This window comes from Labeo rohita, chromosome 15 (genome assembly GCF_022985175.1).
Source record: "Labeo rohita strain BAU-BD-2019 chromosome 15, IGBB_LRoh.1.0, whole genome shotgun sequence".
Lineage (NCBI taxonomy): Eukaryota > Metazoa > Chordata > Actinopteri > Cypriniformes > Cyprinidae > Labeo > Labeo rohita.
The window spans coordinates 35,379,882-35,400,033 of NC_066883.1; the positions used below are offsets into that span (position 1 = coordinate 35,379,882).

The 20,152-nt window shown below is 31.8% G+C and overlaps 1 protein-coding gene across 2 annotated transcripts in view; it reads left to right on the forward strand.

The window, feature by feature from the left end:
* Positions 1–3,206: 3,206 nt before the first annotated feature.
* actn4 (actinin, alpha 4) overlaps positions 3,207–20,152 on the forward strand; it is a 51,785-nt gene continuing 34,839 nt past the window's right edge. For both annotated transcript variants that reach the window (XM_051128737.1, XM_051128738.1), the window contains exon 1: positions 3,207–3,545. In XM_051128737.1, the coding sequence (XP_050984694.1) occupies positions 3,414–3,545 (132 nt within the window). In that variant the 5' untranslated portion in view covers positions 3,207–3,413. The remainder of the gene's footprint in view (positions 3,546–20,152) is intronic.

A 20,152-nucleotide genomic window follows, 5' to 3' on the forward strand; every position in this document is an offset into this window, starting at 1 on the left:
TATGTTATTATTTTATTATATAATTATTTCTAATTATAACAATTTAGTATTATAAATCATAGTTACATATGATAGATAGATAGATAAATAGATAGATAAATATAGATAAAAAATGAGACAATTAACATATAATATATATTTAAAGTAATATTTTCAAGGAAAATTAGTAACCATAATAAAATAACAATTTAACAGTGTATTATTTTATATAATTTTATTTTGATATTTTTATTTTAGAAAAAAATATAATTATCTTATAACAATTTAGTATTATAAATGATAAATAAATATTTTTAAATAATGATAAAAGTAATAAATAAATAGATTTTCTATCTTGTTGTTTTAACCAAACCAAATGTTCCTCGTTTAGGTCATATGAATAATTGTAATTTTCGGATGTGTTCTTCCTCTTGTCTCTGGAGGCATGTTCAGTTAGTATTTATTACGGTGGGAACTTTTAGAGCATGCATGACTGGGAAATATGCCAGATAATGAAATATGTGTGGACCGGATCAGTTCAGGAATCTTACATAAGCTTCAGGTCTGTTAAATGTCCCAGCTATGATTTTTAACATGCGGCTGCTTCTGCTGCTTTGAATTGCAAAACATTCAATGATTCAAATGACGGATTTGTATTTGACTCTTACAGATAATAGAGGAGATGATATTACAGATAAAGCTCAATATCAGCTGTTGAGTTTGATGCGCTTTAATTCTCTGGATTTGGGTGTCATGAACAATGTAAACAGCAGCGTATGGCTGATGCGCTCATCTGTCTGATGTTGACCCACTTCACGTCCCCTTTGACAGACGCCATGAAATATTAATGTCTGCTTTAAGCAGCTTAAAGCTGGCAAAGAACCACACTAGTTTAACCACAATAAATTCAAGTCATAAACATTCATGCGGTTTTCACCAAACAATGTGTGTTATTAAAACTGTACAGAGTTGAATTCAGATGAAGCTTAGAAGAAACAACGCAACCGGCTGGTGAGTGTTTCGTGGAAAGTGTATGAATAATACATCAACTCTTTCCGTTTGTGTGAATGTGTAAAGTTAGAAGATACAGGTTACACTGATACACTGTACAAGTCAAAATAAGCGCCTTTAAATAAAAAATTCTATTCACTTTGCTTTTAATGACATTTTATTATAGTAATAAATATAATTATACTTCATACAAACAGGATAGATAGATAAAATTTGGTAATTTATAAAGTAGTAAAAACTGAAATTTGTTAGTATATAAAATATATTTATTTAATGTAAGTATTGTTTAAATAGAAAGAATTTGGTAATATATACAATTTATTTAATTTAATGATAATATATCGAGTGTATATGTAAAATGTATATGTAAAATTAGAAAAATGAATAATAAGAATAATATTACTTTATATATTATTACTTTGAGACCACTAGTGATAAAACTAGTGAAATTTGTTAGTATATAAAATATATTTATATAATGTAAGTATTGTTTAAATAGAAAGAATTTGGTAATATATACAATTTATTTAATTTAATGATAATATATCGAGTGTATATGTAAAATGTATATGTAAAATTAGAAAAATGAATAATAAGAATAATATTACTTTATATATTATTACTTTGAGACCACTAGTGATAAAACTAGTGAAATTTGTTAGTATATAAAATATATTTATATAATGTTCGTATAATTTTAATAATTGAAAGACAGATCTCAATAGAAGGATTTTTTATTCAAATATATTTGATATAATTTTATTAAATTACAATGAATATTTTTGATACATAAAATATGTAAAATATGTACTTACATAAATTGTAAATAAGAATAATAATTACTATATATTTATTTATTTATTTATTTATTTATCTATTTAAATACAGTTCTATCTATATAGATCAAATGCAATTTATGCAAAAAATATGTAACTAAATAAATAAATAGTAAATAAGAATATTTCTTTTTTATATATATTATTTATTTAAGAGCACTTGTGAAAAATCTATATATTTATGTATATATTTATATAATAGATTTATTTCAATTCTATCTATATCGATCAAATACAGTTTATTTATACAAAAATACATAAAATATGTAACTAAATAAATAGTAAATAAAAATAATTATTATTTTATGTATTATTTAAGAACACTTGTGAAAAAATCTATATATTTATTTGTTTTTATTTATATAATAGATTTATTTAAATATAATTCTATAGATTCTATAGATATAGATCTCTATAGATTAAGAGCAATTTATTTACACAAAAATACGTAAAATATGTAACTAAATAAATAGTAATTCAAAATAACTATAATTTGTATATTATTTATTTATATCCACATGTGAAAAAGCTAGTAAAATCCAGTAGTGTATAAATACATAATGAATTATTAAAATGTAAGCATTATTTTAATAATACATTATTTTAATTTATATTAAATTTATATATGCAAATATAATATAAATGTGTGACCCTGGACCACAGAACCAATCAAAAGTGTAAATTTTCAAAATTGAGATTTATACATAATCTGAAAGCTGAATAAATAAACACTGATGTATGGTTTGTTAGGATAGGATAATATCTGGCCAAGATACAACAAGATATTTGAAATGTTGGAATCTGAGGGTGCAAAAAAAAAAAAATCAAAATATTGAGAAAATGATATAATATCGAGAATCGCCTTTAAAGTTGTCCAAATGAAGTTCTTAGCAATGCATATTACTTATCAAAAATGATGTTTTGATATATTTACGGTAGGAAATGTACATAATATCTTAATGGAACATGATCTTTAATTAATATCCTAATGATTTGGGCATAAAATAACCTAAAGAACATAAAGAACTAAAGTGCTACTTAAGACTAGTTTTGTGTGTGTTCACACACACATTTCTCTCGAAATAGATCAAATGCAATTTATTTACGCAATACACAATTCATACAGTGCAGTTTTTCAGAATCGTTTAAAAAAATCTTCAGATTTGTATTAGCTCTTAATCATCAGATTTTTAGACTTCTGAACCCCACTGTGAATATTTTATTATACCATCCACAAATTCACATTTTCAATCTAAAAATACTACCCCCTGACGAGATTAGCCAATGGCAGAAGCCCAGCCTGTCGTGGGTAGAGCTAAGATCGGATATCTCCTGAATAAGTAAACCGGTCTTTTAAATATTCATGAGTTTTCCGGGCCTACTACCTCCTCCTCAGTGGGAGCGGCGCGTCTCCTACTCCATTTTTGTCAAACGGGTGGAGGAACGCACTCTCGGCGGGGATACTGTCAGTCCACGCAGTGGATACTTCAATTTCGAGCAACAAAGGCTTCGCGAGCGACTGCTGCAGTCTGTTTTCTTTTGGCTTGCGGTTAGGAAGAGTTTTCACAGTGCCCTCAGGTTTCTGACATGGTAGATTATCACGCCGCTAATAGTCAAACCCAATATTCGGCGGGAGGCCAGCAGAGCTACATGGAGCAAGAGAACGATTGGGACCGGGACCTGCTGCTAGACCCGGCCTGGGAGAAACAGCAGCGGAAGGTAAGAGCTTCTGAAAGCTCGGGGGCCGCCGCAGGGGCCTGTGCGATGAGATTTTTTTGCTCGTACAACACGTTTTAGTCGTTTTATTATCACCAGTCTGCTTTTCTACCCGCTTAGAACATCAAGCGCGCTTCGAATGTTACAATGTTTCGCGGGTTTCGAATGTTACCGTGTTACAATGTTTCAGTCGTGGGCGCGCGTGTGTGCGTGAGTGATACATTGTAACGGCTGAACCTGTTTTACTAGAGCGAGTTTCATTCGCTGCTGCTGCCTTTTTTTTCTCCTCTGTTCTTTCTCAAAGCGACATTTAGACTCGTAGTTACAGCCAGACATCCGGATTTAAAATGGCAGTAGCTAGATATCACAGCACGGGAGCTTAAAATAGCTGCCGAAATGGTGTTTCTGGAGTTTATCTGCTGTTCTGGAGTGGAAAGATAAGCTAAAAAGAATAAAAAAGGAACATCTGAGGCGCGTTGTCGTTCTAAATTCACTCTGTGGTGTTTCTGTGTAAAACCTGATTGATAGTCAGTCTTCTGGTGTTTCATACACACGAATTATAGTAAGGAGTATTGAGGAATGCTCAGGGGTTGAATGACGTTCTTGGGTGTGTGTCTTTTGGGGCAAGACAGGCTTGACTGATTTGCATTTTTGGTGTGACAGACGGTATTTAGAGAGAGTTTGAGAAAGGAAGGTTAAAGTTTGATTGGAAAAAGAATTAATTATTAACCCACCAGAGCCCCTTCAGCAAACACGCACACATGCACACGAATAAATCACATATATATAGACACAGTCACTAGCCTTCAGACCCCGGAGGTGTGACGGACACACAAACGGGGCATTTATTTGAGAAAGTCAAGTGGAGGAGGAGACTGACTAACTCTTGAGTTCTTAAACTTGTGAAATAGTCTAGAGTGGCCGTTCAATACAAACAGTGTGGATTTCAGCAACTGCCAGTGTCTATTACCGTATATCACGCATAACCTGACAGATATCAGTGAATACTTCTCACATCTGTCTTTGACAGTACTGTAAACAGCACATAAAATTAAGGGGAATGGCCCACACTCTCTGTAGCCAATCAGAAATGCCCACCACCTTGGAGCTATCAGACTGGCTGACATATTTTTGGAGGGCGGGGTTTTAGAAAGCAGGTTTGTGGTTGGGGGTTGGGGTCGGACTAGTTAGTCATGTTTACTATTCTATGTTTACATTCTACCATTTTGCTCTTACTAGTGCACAGTATGCATAGCCAACTTAGTGCTATTCCCAGAATGTGCATATACAAGCAATTTGCTTCACATTTTGACTTGGCTTTACATTTCCAATGTCTAAAATCTGTAATTCCCAAAGGTAGTGGTTAGATTAAGGCTTAATTATCATAAGTGGCATAATTATAGTAAGGGCCAGGACCAATGCAACAGCGCCAGTTCGCAACCATCACAGTCATGACAAGCACAAAATGGGTTAATAATTTTTTGGGGGCGTTACATGGCACAAATACCAGTCAATTGACTCTGCAAACCTTAGTAAATAATGTTGCATGATTTATTGAAATACTCTCCTCCCATAAATGTTGAAAAATGCAATAATAATTACTGTTATCAAACAGGTTTCACACTCCGATATCTGTTATTGAGCCTTTTCTCACTTCCTCAGAATCCTAAGTCGTCACACTTGGCAAATCTATATTTGATAATGTTTATCTTTGAAAAAGAGGAAAAAAAGTAGTGAGAGATTGCGATATTGTATTAGATTGTGTTGTTGTATTAGACTTTGCTTGTTTTCTGTAAGTGAACGCCAAAGGAATATTACACAGGCAGAGTGTAAAAAATGACAGTTGCAGTTCCATTTGCTGCCACTAGTTGCACAGGATTTGCACGTTTTGTCTATAAGAGCAGTCTGTGAGATCTTCACCAGTCTGCATGATTCTGAGTCTAAAGTTTAGTGAATGTCCCTCCAATCTCGTCTCAGCATTGGTTGTAAAATGATGTCTCAGCTCTGGAATTTATATTGCATGTTTGTGAGGATGAATATTACACACAGAGCAAAGTTCACTTGTGATTACCAAACCAACGCATCCTTGTTAAAACCCCACGCTGAGTTTCATTACAGTCTCCACACACCGTTGCCTATTTCCGCTCGACCGAAACAAGGCGTATGGAATTATACCGAAGTCATCCCCTTATCCGTGACAGAGACGTGAAATTACTCCCCGACAAATGCCAAACGCCCTGTGACTGGCTAAGACTTGCCTCTCCATTCCACTCCACCCAAAACGTCTGAAAGGTCATTGAAGTGTTTCATTCTCTATTGAGCAGCCTGTTTGGGAGTTGCAAAGCCGGGCAGATATGAATTGAAATAAGATGCAGCGATTTAACTGGCTTTGTTCTTCTTGTGTAGATAAGCACGCATAAATCCAACAGTGTTTGATAAGAAAGACGCATGGAAACCAAAAATACAGCTTTGTGCCCTACAGGACCGATAGGTTTTTTTGCTAATGTTTTTTTAGATTAGAAGATCATGATGACTTCATATTCACTACATATGCAATTGTTCAAGGACGCTTTTGGTAGTCGTTTCATGGCAGGTTATATCACATGGATCTTTTCTTCAATTTAACGTGACTTTTATGCAGTTTCAAACAATTTCCAGTAGCCTTTTCTATTCCTGTATCACCATCAAGCACTTCCAGATGTTTATGATGAGCATAGCTGTCAGTTGTATATTATAAACAGATGTCGTGACTCCAAATTCTGACAGGGTTATTATAGTTGAGTAAAAAGAAAACTATAAACTTTTTTTTTTTTTTTTTTTTTTTTTTTTTTTTTTACTTAAAATAAATGTTAACTTAAAAAAAAAACCCAAAACAAATGTACTAAAATAACTGAAATAAAATCAGCTCAAATGAACATGCAAAAATTCCAAATTTCCAAAAAAAAAGAAAATATACAAATAAATTCAATATAACATTTTTAAAATCTATAAAACAAATCAAACTATTTTTAAAAAAGTTTTATAATATCTAATTGATACTTAAATAGCTCTGAATTCCAGTTGGATAAACTGCATTCTAATCTGCCACCAAATTCTCATGTTGCTTAGCAACAGTAACAAACAATAATACTTGGTACAGTAAATGTTTATTCTGACTGTTATTGTATGTAACGGCAAATATAAATGACTTTTGTTGCATTGATGTTGCTATCAACGTGATAAACCACTCTGTGTAGTTTGTTTGTGTTAGTGATTTTCTTTAAGACTTGAGGGCATAGGAGGATTTAGACCCCTTACATGTAATAAATTCACTGTAATGCACGGCCTCGAGTGGATTATTGCTTTACAGCACCGTTAGGGGCAACAAAATAAGAATTCCAGAACACCAGTATCGCAGGCCAAATAAAAATCCCTGAGTCATGAGGGTGTTTGGTAGCGAGTTTGGCTCTGTATAAAGTTCTTTCTCTCTATCTTTGTATTTCATCATGTCTGTTTAAAGTGTTACAGGCTTGAAATGATCACAGCAGCAAGTGTAATCCAATCACACGCTTCTAGAATGTACATCGACTAGACTGCAGACTAAACTAGACTCGAGCTACTGATCCAGAGGTCGCGTTCCTCTATAAAACAGTGGGATTCATTCTCAAAAGTTCAACACATTGGCTCTGCCCCAAAACCTAGTGAGTTGCTGTGCTGTCTACTGCCTAAATAGGCAGTTGTCTTCTCAGGCAGCATTAGAAGTGAAAGGTAACCTGATCAAGTACAAAGGTTACAACTTGTACAAAGTGTCATACAAATGCAATTTCAAATATGTAAATAAGGAGTTTTGGAGTGTGTTTTTACAAGACAATACTCTTTCAGTGCATGAAATTGTTTCAGAGTAAAACCTACACTCTTTTTTCAGTCAAAGTTGATTTAGTGTTTGGCATTATCTTGTTGCTAAATTAGCAATCCATAAAAATGCATTAAAAATGCACGAAGTGTAAAAATGCATAACGTGCAAAAATATTGGGTAAAGTTGCATTAAAAGCAATTTTTTTTCAGTATTGCATGAAATAATGTTTATAATCAACATGAATGTTGTATTTTCCACCGTCGTAGATTTATTTTTGATGTGCTCATTGCAGTGCATTATGGGATCCAAACAGTGGTCACTTCAAGGAAACTAAATGCTCATGTGACATAGTCTTGAGGAAAGGAGAGTTCGAGTTCCTGTGTAGTTCAAGTTGTCAAGTCATTTTCGTCATGCATTTCATGTGAAGTTTCATTGATAAGAATTCTATTTAATACTAGATGCATTAGGCAGCTAAATGTGACTACCTTCAGGATCCAAAGATGAAACCACAGCTTTTATGTGTGATTATATGTGGTTGGTTTTACCTCTTCATATTGCTGTATTTGGTGCGCCAGACGGTGTCTTGCAGTAGCCTTGCCTCTGGCTTGTGCCGCTGTCTGGTCAGTGTCTGTGTGAGTCAGTGTGTTTAGATGGGTTTGATTGGACTCATTGATTGTGTTTAGTGAGAGTGCAGTTTTTATTTGGATTCTGTGATGGTGGCATGTGTCCTGATGGGCAGCCATCCACTTGTTCTGAAGGGAATCCCAACATGCATTGCCGCAAACTTGGTGAAAAATGAGTCATTGACAGAGTTTGAGTTTAAAATTACAGTTGCAATTGCAGTCATAAGAGAAATGCATCAACGGAATTAGCAATAACTATTTGACCCAACACCGAGTGCTGCAATGATGATGATTTTTGTTGTGTAATCCTAAAGTTTGCATCACTTTGGTTCAGCTGCAATGATTCCTCGATTCTGTTAGAGTATTCGATTTTAAAAAATCCTCGATTGCATTTTGCCCATGCCGAGTAATCTGCAAAATACTGGAAGTTGTGCATTCCACATATTAAAATTTACAAAAAATATATATAATTATTCGATCACTCAATTAATCGACAGATTACCAAAATAATTGTTAGTGGCAGCCCTAACTTGGTTACTTCAACAACAACCCAATAGGTTTTCTTCGACTGGCTTTTGGATTATTGCAGAAAATAAGCTCTGTGACTGACAAATTTTGAGTTTTGCACATTTTGTTTATGATAATCGCAAGTAAATATGGTTTCATGCCTAAACACAATCGTCAGAGTTAAAAAGCTAAATGTAGGCTGTAAACAAACTACACCATGACTTCCAGCTTTTTCAGTCTTAATTTGAGAACGTTTTCCTTAAAAATTTGAATAGTTTGCAAAAGCGCAATTATAAACCGTAAAAGCTACTAGTGAATAGATAAGTTCACCTGCTCGGTAAAGTTGGTCGATTAATCGGAAAGTATTCGAAATCGAAGTTCATAACCTCTAACCAGCGTAATTAGTTATTTAAAAAAAATTTTTTTTAACTATTTTTAATGCTTTCCCCATAAAAACATAATACCACATATGTAGTCTGCGCTATTTGCTTACATTGCGCTTGTGACTTTTTGCAGCATCTTGCACGTGACTACCATGTTTAAGACGCCGTTCCAAAACAGTGGACCAATTAGACGACCCCGGAGGCGATTAATTGCGATTAATCGCATCCAAAATAAGTTTTTTTTTTTAAAAGATGTGTGTGTACTGTGTATATTTATTATGTCTATATAAATCTGTAAATATTTTCTAAATATATACTGTATATGTGTGTCTGTATATACATAATAAACATACACAGTACACATACATATATTATGTAAACAAAAACTTATTTTGCATGCGATTAATTGCGATTAATCGATTGACAGCACTATCGGCATATCAACTTCTGAATTTGCGCTTTTTTCCAAAAAAAAGCATTCCTTAATGCTATGTCTCGCAGTAAATAATCGTTCATTATTTGTAATTGAGGGAAAACGTTCAATTGATTTTGATTTTAGGTAATATCATCCAGATCTTCTGTTCGGTCTCCAGCAATGTCTCAAGACAAGCTGTACAAAATAAGTTTTACTAATATTGTAGAACAAAACATGAAAATATCTTGAGCTTGCGCAGCAAAAAATGATGACTTCAGGATGATGAAACCGGATGAGCTAAAATATCTTATATCTAGAACAAAATGCTTTTAGTGATTAGTCTTGTAGAATAAACCCGGTTTGTGGTCTCTGAGGTTTTTCTGCACAAATATATGAAAAAATATGTTGCTATTAGTACACATGCAAATGTTGCCTCTGTGAGGTTGATGGCAAAACCACAGCAGCATTTAGGAGTCCGAATTAAATGTGTGAAAGGCAGAAATTGTGACTTTTTGTCAGTTCTGTGCAGTTTAACACTCACTTTTTTGCTGATATTTCGTATGCATTTAGTGTGACTGTTTCACAGTTGTGGTTTACTCTCAAGAGCACCACAGAACAGGCAGTTAACTTATTTTTGTTCCTATAAGCATTTCTCACTGTATTGTTTTTCAGCTAACAAGATGTGTGGTGCAGAAGTGCGATCAAGCTCGTATGTGTGAGTTCCTGTTCAATTAGGCTTGAGTGCATGCGCTTGCGCTCATTATTAGTTCGTCGTTTCTATTTCCAAGTTGCGTATGCATGTTAAAAACAACAAAGTGCGCAATCTAAATCCCTCTGCCAAGTTTTGTTTTTTTCCATGCACTGTAACTGTTTCTGCTGCATGGAAGAGTTAGTTTGCAAATGAGTCGATTGCATGGGAGAACGTCTGGACTTGATGTCTGAACTGATGCTTGTATTGATGTCAGGCAACAAGTGTCTTACGACAACGGTCAAACTCAGACCTGAGCGTGTCTTTTCCAGGAACGGAGCTTTGACCACTGAATGAGTGAATGAAGAGCTGACCGTGAGTCACGGCGTGCTGGGCAAACTGAAACGTGAACTAAAGCGGTGGTTACTGTGCAGCAATCCAATTTTGGATTGTTCTAGTGGGTGTTTGGACGTGGTTCAGGTGTGTCCCAGTGAAAACAGCGAGTGGGAGCGGACTGAGATAAAGGCAGTCACGCTAAGAGGCATTATGAGGTCACAGAGGGTGTTGCGTCACCTGACCTACTTCAGTCACACCCGACCGTACAAACTATACCAGAGAAATGCCTTAGAACATTTACAGTAATACAAGTGTACATTTTTATAATTTTTTTAAATCATAACTGGAGCCTTAAACATGGCAGAATCAATAAGGTCTGTCAAATTGTTTATTGTCTTCTTGTTATGATATCTAATATTGGGTGTAAACACCAAGAATATTAAAATGACTAACGATTTCCCAGTACAACAAACACAATACTGCTTATTTTGTAGTATTAATCATAATTTTCATACAGCTCTTCTCCCGAAAGCCATTTTCAAGTGTTGTATTATTAGGAAATTTTAAATTAAAATTGTGATTTCCTATTATTATTATTATTATTATTATTATTATTAGTAGTAGTAGTAGTAGTAAATAATAATAATAATAATAATAATAATAATAATAATGTTATTGTTTTAGGTGACCTAGAATTTAAAATAGTATTATTATATTTATTTATAATTTGTATAATATTTGTTTTATTTTAAGTCAGCTGTAATTTAATTTTACTTATTATAATTATATTTTTAAATTAATTTATAGTAGTACTTTTATATTTCATTTATGTATAATTTGATATTTATTTTATTTTAATTTAAGTAATTTAAGTAAGCTATTAATTATTATTCAAGATTATTACATATATATAATTTATATTTTTGATATAAATTTATGTAATTCTTATTTTAAGTGAACTGTAATTTATTTGTTGTTATTATTAAAATTACTTATTTTATTTATATTTTTAAATTTAAGTGCTATCATTTTATTTATTATAATATTTTAAAATGATTAATTTATAGTAGTACTTTTATATTTCATTTATATATAATTTATGATATTTATTTTAATTAAGTAGTAATTTAAGTAAGCTGTTAATTATTAAAATTATTACTTATTTAATTTGTATTTTATATAGTAATTTGTTTTTAATTTTTAATTACTTATAGCAGTCTTATTATATTTATATATACTTATTTTTTTAAGTGAGCTGTATTTATTTTTTGTACTTTATTTTTAAGTGAGCTGTCATTTATTGAACTATTATTAAAATTGTATTTTAAAATTATACATTTATAGTAGTTTATTTCATTTAAATATAATTTATATATTATATTATTATTTATTTAATAAGCTGTAATTTTTAAAAGTATTATAATTTGTATTTTAAAATTATGTATAATTCTGACAATAATAATAAAACATTACAGCTCAAAATATTTAATTGTGCAGATATAATTTAGAGCTGCAAAACGATTAATTTCGATTAATCGATTCAAAATAATGTTTACATACTATCTGTCTGTACTGTGTATATTTAATGTGTACATATAAATACACATACATGTATATATTAAGGGAAAATTGCTGGAAAATTAGGTAAATTAGGTCAAATTAATTTTAAGTGATTTCCAGGCATGGAAAAATAATGGAAATTTTTGTAGAGGGTGTTGTGTTTCTGTAGAGAGAAATATGTTGTTGGCTATCAAGGGAAATGCCGTGAATATGTCTGTATCCTCAGAGTGTTTCTTGCAAAGCATTGAGACTCAAACTGCAGGACTTGTTTTGTTCTTGTTTGCAAATCATCACTGTACCGATAATCACAAATAACTGGCAAAGTCATGAGAATTCATTTGTCAGGAAGTGTGGGGAAATAAAGTTCAGTTTGCTTCCTATTTTACATCCTGTTGATCTTTGTGATGTTCATATGTAAATTAATTTTAATGTTGTTGGCAGTGGACTCAGAATGGCTGTGCCAGCAGTTAATGAAATGAAAAGTAGCTGTAAACGGGTGTTGTTCAGGCTTTAGCCGGTGTTCGGCACAGATCGTTCCCGCTGGTGTCTGTGGAAGAGGAAACGTCAGGAACTGATCCAACCCAAATCTGCCGGTGCAGTCATCCTGCCGGAAATCAGACATTCTTGCTCTGTCCGTCACTGTGGGCGCGCCGGCATGAGATAGACGTAACTTCTCCAACCTGCTGCTGAGTCACACAATCATGCTTCGGGAATTCAGATGTCATTTGGTCAGTGTGGAGTTGTATAATCTGGGATTAACTGTGACCTTTGATTTATCACTTTTAATCGATTGCCATAAAGTTTAAGTGAGTCAAAACTGGGTCAAGTTTCACTCCAAAAATCAAAAGAAATAAATTAAAAAAAGAAAATGAGATGTATTTCATAACTATAAAGCACATTTAACTCCACTTTTATTAACTGTAATAAAATATGACTGTAAATCTGATGTTTTGTTTTTTTTTTTGCAATATCTCTGCATTGTAATGCAAGATGCATTTACATTTGATGCATGCATGCATTTATTCTTACATGCTTTGCATTAGTAAAAATGCTTGATGTGACATCCTATTAAAAATACTCATATGAGGTTAAAAATTGTAATGGTCACAAAACTTATTTTCTTTATGTAGTTTTTTTGGATTGTTTTGCAAATGTACACACTGCCTGGGTCCATTTTCATTGCACAAATTAAAGTTTTATTTTATTTTATAGGAGTTTTCGAATGTCTGTTTTTACTGTTGTACTTTTATAGGCTTAATTTACTTTATTCATTTTTTTTAAATTGTTTCTCAAATTTACACACTGCCTGGGTCCATTTTCACTCCAAAAATGTATTTATTTTATTGTATTTTATTTTATTTTATGAATTTACGAATGTCTGTTTTTAGTACTGTCATACTTTTATAGGCTTTATTTATTTATTTATTTATTATTTTTATTGTCTCCCAAATTTACACACTGTCTGGGTCATTTTTCACTCCAAAAATCAAGTTATTTTTTATTTTATTTTATTTTATTTTATTTAAGAACTGTATGAATGCCTGGTTTTAGTACTGTTGTACTTTTATAGGCTTAATTTTCTTTGTGCAATTTTTTTATTTTTTTTATTTATTTATTTATTTTTTTTATTCTTTACAAATTTTACATACTGCCTGGGTCCCTTTTCACTCCAAAAATCAAGTGTTTATTTTATTTTTTATTTTATTTTAAAGGAATTTATGAATGCCTGTTTTTTTTGGTAGTGTTGTACTTTTATAGGCTTAATTTTCTTTATGATTTTTAATTTTTTTTTGTTCCCCACATTTACACACTGCCTGGGTCAGTTTTTACCAAAAATCAAACATTTTATTTTATTTTATCTTATTTTATTTTATTTTTTTCTTTTTAATAATTTACGAACGCTTGTTTTCAGTACTGTTATATTTTATAGGCTTAATTTTCTTTATGCAATGTTATTTTATTTTTAAATGAATTTAGGAATCCTGTTTTTAGTGCTGTTGTAGTTTTATAGGCTTAATTTTTATGCAGTTTCTTGGGGTTAAAAAAATGTTATCTGAACACAAAATAAAACTTTGTTTTGCTTAAAGGAAATGAAGCCTTTTTTAGGACCTTTTGAGGTTTTCTTTCATGACTGTAAAGCACATTTATCCCCATATTCTCATTATCGTAATGCAAAACAAATGAGATGCATTTAAATTAGAGTTTTCTTGTATGCATCTTTTCTTGCATGCATTCTTGTATGCAGTAGCTATTTAGTAAAAAAAAATGCGAGGTTACAAAATAGCAACGGTTATTAAAATAGGCTTAATTTTCTTCATGCAATTTTCTGGGGAGGCTTAAATGTGAGTTGTTCATGACATTCACTCAATTTATAATTGCTTGTGGTTTTATGCATATATAAAATGTGCATATTTTGTAACGATTCACTGTTGCATTTCTTGTCCTGTTCATTTGAAGTACTGCATGTTCAATCTTGTGCTGTGTTGTTGTTGTTTTTTTTTTTTTTTTTTTATTGTTTGCACCTTATGATAAGACTGGACGGGACTTTCTCTGTGTATAATGTCCTCTGCAGCACTGAAAGCTCTTAAGTGCGGCGGCTCAGACAAAAGACTGACCTCTAAGAGGATTAGAGCCTGCTTCACCTAGATTCCCATCTGAACTGTACGCTTTTTGTACCACAGATGTTTTGATTCTTTGATTCCGTCCTTTGTTTGCTTCTGTGGATCCTGACGGGCTGTTAATGTAAAGTCTTCATCAGACATTCCTGTTCTTTTAAGCAGGGTACGTTTATAGTGCGGTTACCCGTCATAAAAGACACACTCGGATGAATACGCCACCAATAAAGCCTGTTTAACGGGTGGGCTGATGCCCCGAGGGCGTCGTAATCTATTGTGGTCGTGTCTAGCTACTGTCATAAAACCAGGTTTTTGAGTATTGGTGTAGTTTCTGGTCCACTTTGCAGATTATTCTGGTCAAGGCCTGTCCGATTACGACAGGAAGAGACCTGCTACGTAAAACAGGCAACTAGGATTCGTTTTGTTTTTATGCGAGCAGGTGAAACTAAAGAGGATGATGGCACAATAATAGACCAAAAAGCAATAAAGACATCAAGTAAAACCATTATGGTCTACTTTATCAGATGGATAGATGGCGTGTTTATCGGGGCACAGTTCTTAGGATTGTATGAAACATGGTATTAGGAAACTTTAAAATTGTGGGATATATTTGTCCTTTTTCATTTCATTTTTAGTTAAATTTTTCATTGTTTTTAAATTTTAGATTTCATTTTTATTTTATATTTTATTTTAAGTAGTTTTATTATTTTTATTGTTATTTTACTTGCATTTCAAATTTGAAATGTTGCAGTGGAAATAAAATGTGTAAATTTGTTTTATTTTGAATTTGTTTCAATTTACTTATTTCTATTATTTTTGTGTTACTTTGTATGTTTTTAATTATTTTTAGTTAATTTTAATTTTATTTTTAGATTTTTTTTTTTTTTTTTATTATTCATTTTTATTTATTTTATTTTTATTAATTTTATTATTTTATTAAAAAATTTCAAATATAAATTTGAAATTTGTAGTGGAAACTGAAATAATGTTTACAGTTGTTTTTATTTATTTTATTTTATTTATTTTTGTGATTTTTTTTTTTTTTTTTTTTTTTTTTTTTTTTAGTATTGAATTGTTTTGAATGATTATTTTTTAGTTAATTTTAATTTAGTTTTTAGATTTCATTTTTATTTTATTACTTTTTTATTAAATTTTGCCATTTTATTATATTTGTTTTTATTTTTAAATTAAATTTCAAATTTGAAATGTTGCTGTGGAAACTGAAATCATGTTTACATTTGTTTTATTTTGAATTTTTAATTACATTTTAAATTTTTTTTCCCTTTTTTTAATTATTATTTTTAGATTTTAGATTTCTTTTTTTGTTTTACTTTTTAGTAATTTTATTACTTTTATTGTATTGTATTTTATTTTTTATTTCAAATTTTAAAAATTGCAGTGGAAACTAACTGAAATGAAATGTTTAAAATTTTGTTTATTATTTATTATTTTCTGTTATGGTTTTATTATTACAGTTATATGTATTTGATAGTCATTTTTTTTTATATTTCACTATGAAATAATATAAAATATATATTTGTATGTATGTGTATATATCTCTGTGAGTATGTGTGTAATAATACATATTATGTATATAATTATATAAAATCCATATTTTATAGTGAACGGGATTTATAATTTCTATTTGTTTTCTTTTTTTCACTATGATTTAAAAAAAAATCTATACAGTTTTCAGAGACAATTAGGAAAGTCAAAATCAGTATTATATTTTAAACAGTTTGGTTCAGCTTGATTTTTGGCATGATTTCCTATTGTTTTTTCAAAAATATGCTGAAAACACAACTGCATGTTTTTTTTACGACCTTTGAAAGAAAAAAAATTATGCAGTATTATTCTAAATCACACAGAAGTACTTTGTCAGCCGTTTTGCTCAAAAATGGCCGTTTAGCTCAGGAAGTCTATAAACCGTGACCTTTGACCCCTGCGACGTGGCATATGGATTGGTTTGAGGCTGGATGCTGTCATGCTTCCTTCAGCCCACAGTTAAAGACTCGAAAACCTGAAAATTTTCCCTTGTTCCTGAACGCTGGAGCAGAACTGATGTGAAACCCACATATATGGCTCGTGTTTTTGCTGCAGATGTGCATTCTTTTCCCATCGAGATCTTTAAGCCAGCCGTTGCAAAATAAGAAGGAAGAACCTTTAGCATGCGCTTGAGAAGCGGGTCGACCTCCCGTCCCGGTTTTAACCTGCAGTGACCGTCACGCTGAAACTCGGCGCCCCATATGCGTTCAGGGCTCACTGCTTGTGCCTCTGTCATGCTCTTGTTGGCAGAAGGAAGTTGTGGTTGTTGTGGTTTCTGTTTTGTTTCCTTTAATGGTGTGAACCTTGACTATTCATGTGTGTGTTTGAGAGAACATGTGATCAACTGTCTCGTGGGAAATGTTGTTAGTAATACAATTCATGTGGAATCGATGACTCTTCATCATTGTGGGTTACTATAGATAAAAACATCTTTTTATAACTCTGGAGTTATTTTAGGTCGTTGCACCTAAAACTCTGTACTCTTAACTCTTGACTGACCTGACTAGTTTAGCAAGTCAGTTGTTGTTGCTATCGTCTGCTTCAGATCAGTGAGCGTGACATGTGTGCTTAAATGCAGGATGATGTTGCTAAAAAGACTTTTTGTAGAGAGACACGAGGGACAAGCATACGTGACGTTATTTTTCCTTTGGAGTCAGTAAGAGGAGGGATTGTTCTGTTTAAAAATAGTAAAAAATTATTAACAAGATTTCCACAGTCATGGGAAACCATGAACGTTAGGAAGTATTTTCTATTGTAATTTTAGGCCTTTTTTTATGGAATTATATGACTATGTATATTATTGTCATTGAATGTTTGTCAAGTTTCGGTGATTGTTTCCTTAGAAAAACTGAACAGAACCATGGAATATTGTAATAATGGAATTTACTGTAAATATGAGAAAATTCTGATTAATGAATTTAAAAATAGGGCTATACACTTACATAAAATTGTGATATGGACTAAATACAATGTCTGCATGTAATATCACACAATTTTGTGTTCATATATTCATTTTTTAAAAGTGAACCTCCAGCACTTTAAAAAAAAAAAAAAACTTAAAAAATAGTAGTAACAATTAAATTGTTAAAATTGTATGCATTCATTTGATTACCACCATTTTTAACAATAAATGTGGATTAAAAAATAAAACCCAGAATCCAAAAAAATTGACAACAAAGAATTTCTAGTAATAATTCATTCATTCATTCATTCATTAATAAAAAACAAATATAAAATATCTTTAAAATATAGATTAAAAAATCATTTATGAAATATTTTCTAATTTCATAATGCTTAAGCTACCAATTACCAATTTTTATATGTATTTAAAATGTAATTATCTATATAACATTCTCTATGAAATAACACCACCACTAGTAATAATTAATTCATTCATTAATAAAAAAAACTAATATAAACATTTTTAAAATATGGATTTAAAAAATCTTTACACATTTATCAGTCTCATCTTTTTTTCATGCTTTTTTAAGCTGATAATTACTACTTTTATATGCATTTAAAGTGTTTATAATATTCTCTATAAAATAACACCACCACTAAAAATTAATTTAATTCATTAATTAATTAATTAAAAATACAAATATAAAATATTTAAAATATAATTTTAAAATTAAAGAATGATACTATTTAACATTTCCTAATTTTGCCATATTTTCAATACCCACATGTGTCCATCCATTCTGCAGATTTTCACATTTCTTTCTAGATCTTAGTTTTCCGTCCACTGGAAGTGCATTTAAAAAAAAAAAAGAAGAAGAAGAAAAATTCCCCTGTAGATCCTGATGTGAATGCTAACTACAATTTGGTGACTGAATCATGCACTGTTTTTGGTCATACAGCTCACCAAGATGCTAGACAAACACCAGTGAGACGCCACAGCACCATTTCCACCTATTGATAGCATCGTCAGCATTGTGTGGTGTTTGAGTCATTTCTGTCTTGCTGCTAAACGCACAGCAGAAGCAGTTAGCGCGAGCCAACGTGTGTGATCTGGATGTGTGAAAAGCCCTACACTGTGCGTTGGCTCCGTTCGTGTGGAGTAGTGACATCACGACGCCTGTGATTCTCCACTTTGGTTGTTGACGCACAAGCCTCGTCTTTTCTACTTGGGAGTTGGGTTTCATGGAAGCGTGCGGTTCTGGAGCGCTCGTGGTCGGATGTTCCCAGGCGTTTAAGCGTTTGGTTTCTCAACAGACCGCAACAGACCCACAGAGAGCTTGTGATGTCATGAGTGCAGATCTGAGCAGATCTTCTCAGAATCATGACAAATAACACCTCGCTTTCAGGTCGCTTGTATCAGCATAGCTCAACTGTGTGTTACTTCCTGTCATTTTTTTGAAAGATCTGACACCAAACTCAGCAAGAAAGCATTAAATTGATCAAAACTGACAGTAAAGATGTAACACAGCTTTTGTATTTTATTTAAATTATGTTCTTTTGAACTTTCTATTCATCAAAGTATCCTAAAAAGAAAAGTTTCCACCAAAATATAAAGCAGGAAAACTGTTTTTATCATTGATGATGATCAGAAATGTTGCTTGAGCAGCAAATTGGCATATTAGAATGATTTTCGAATGATCAGGTGACACTGGAGACTGGAGTAATGATGCTGGAAATTCATCATTTAATCACAGGAATAAATTACATTTTATTATATAATCAAAATAGAAAGCAGTTATTTTAAATCATCATAATATTTCAAGATTTTATAGTTTTTACTGTGTTTTTGATCAAATAAATGCAGCCTTGGTAAGCAGATTAAAATTTAAATTAAATTTTTGAATTTGTTGCATGTTTTATTTCAGTTCACATTTATTTTATTTTTAAAATAACACTTTTTTAAAATAATATTTTTTATTTACTTTTAACTAATGATAACACTTCAGTTAAAGGAAAGATGTGAATTGTACAGTTTTTTTTTTATATAGTTTTTATTGAACTTTGTTCGTTTTAGTAATTTAGTACTTAAACTAGATAAGTCAAAATGCTGTATTGACAAGTAGCTAAAATAAATTATAACTTTTTTTAAAAACAAGTTTTACAAGTTTTAACGTTTTTTTTATGTATTAGCATATGAAACTATAAGCTGTTGACATTTTAGTATTATGAAATCCCTAGTTGTGTGTGTGTGTGTGTGTGTGTGTATAAACAGATGTGGGCAAAGCCACTTCACTAACAGGAAAGATGGACTCACTGCGGCTTACTTCCGCCACAAATTCATGTCTTCATTTATAGTGTGTGTGTGTGTGTGTGTGTGAGAAAGAGACCATGAGTAAATGAGTACACACTGTGGAGTAATTTATAGAACAGAAAGGCCTTGACACACCTATTGTGAAAGATGATCATGTCATTGTGTGTGTGCGATCGTGTGTCTTTATATGGGTAAACATGGTCAGTGTAGGTGAATGGGCCGTCAGTGGATGTCATCGGTATGTGTGTGTCAAACGGTTTTAGGAGTGGGATGGTGACTCAGTTTGTGCTGGAATGTTGTTGTGTGTGTGTGTGTGTTTTCAGTCCTGTTGAAGTTAATGCATTTCATTCTGGCTTCCTAGGTCTGCCCAGTGTTAAATATATTAATACTT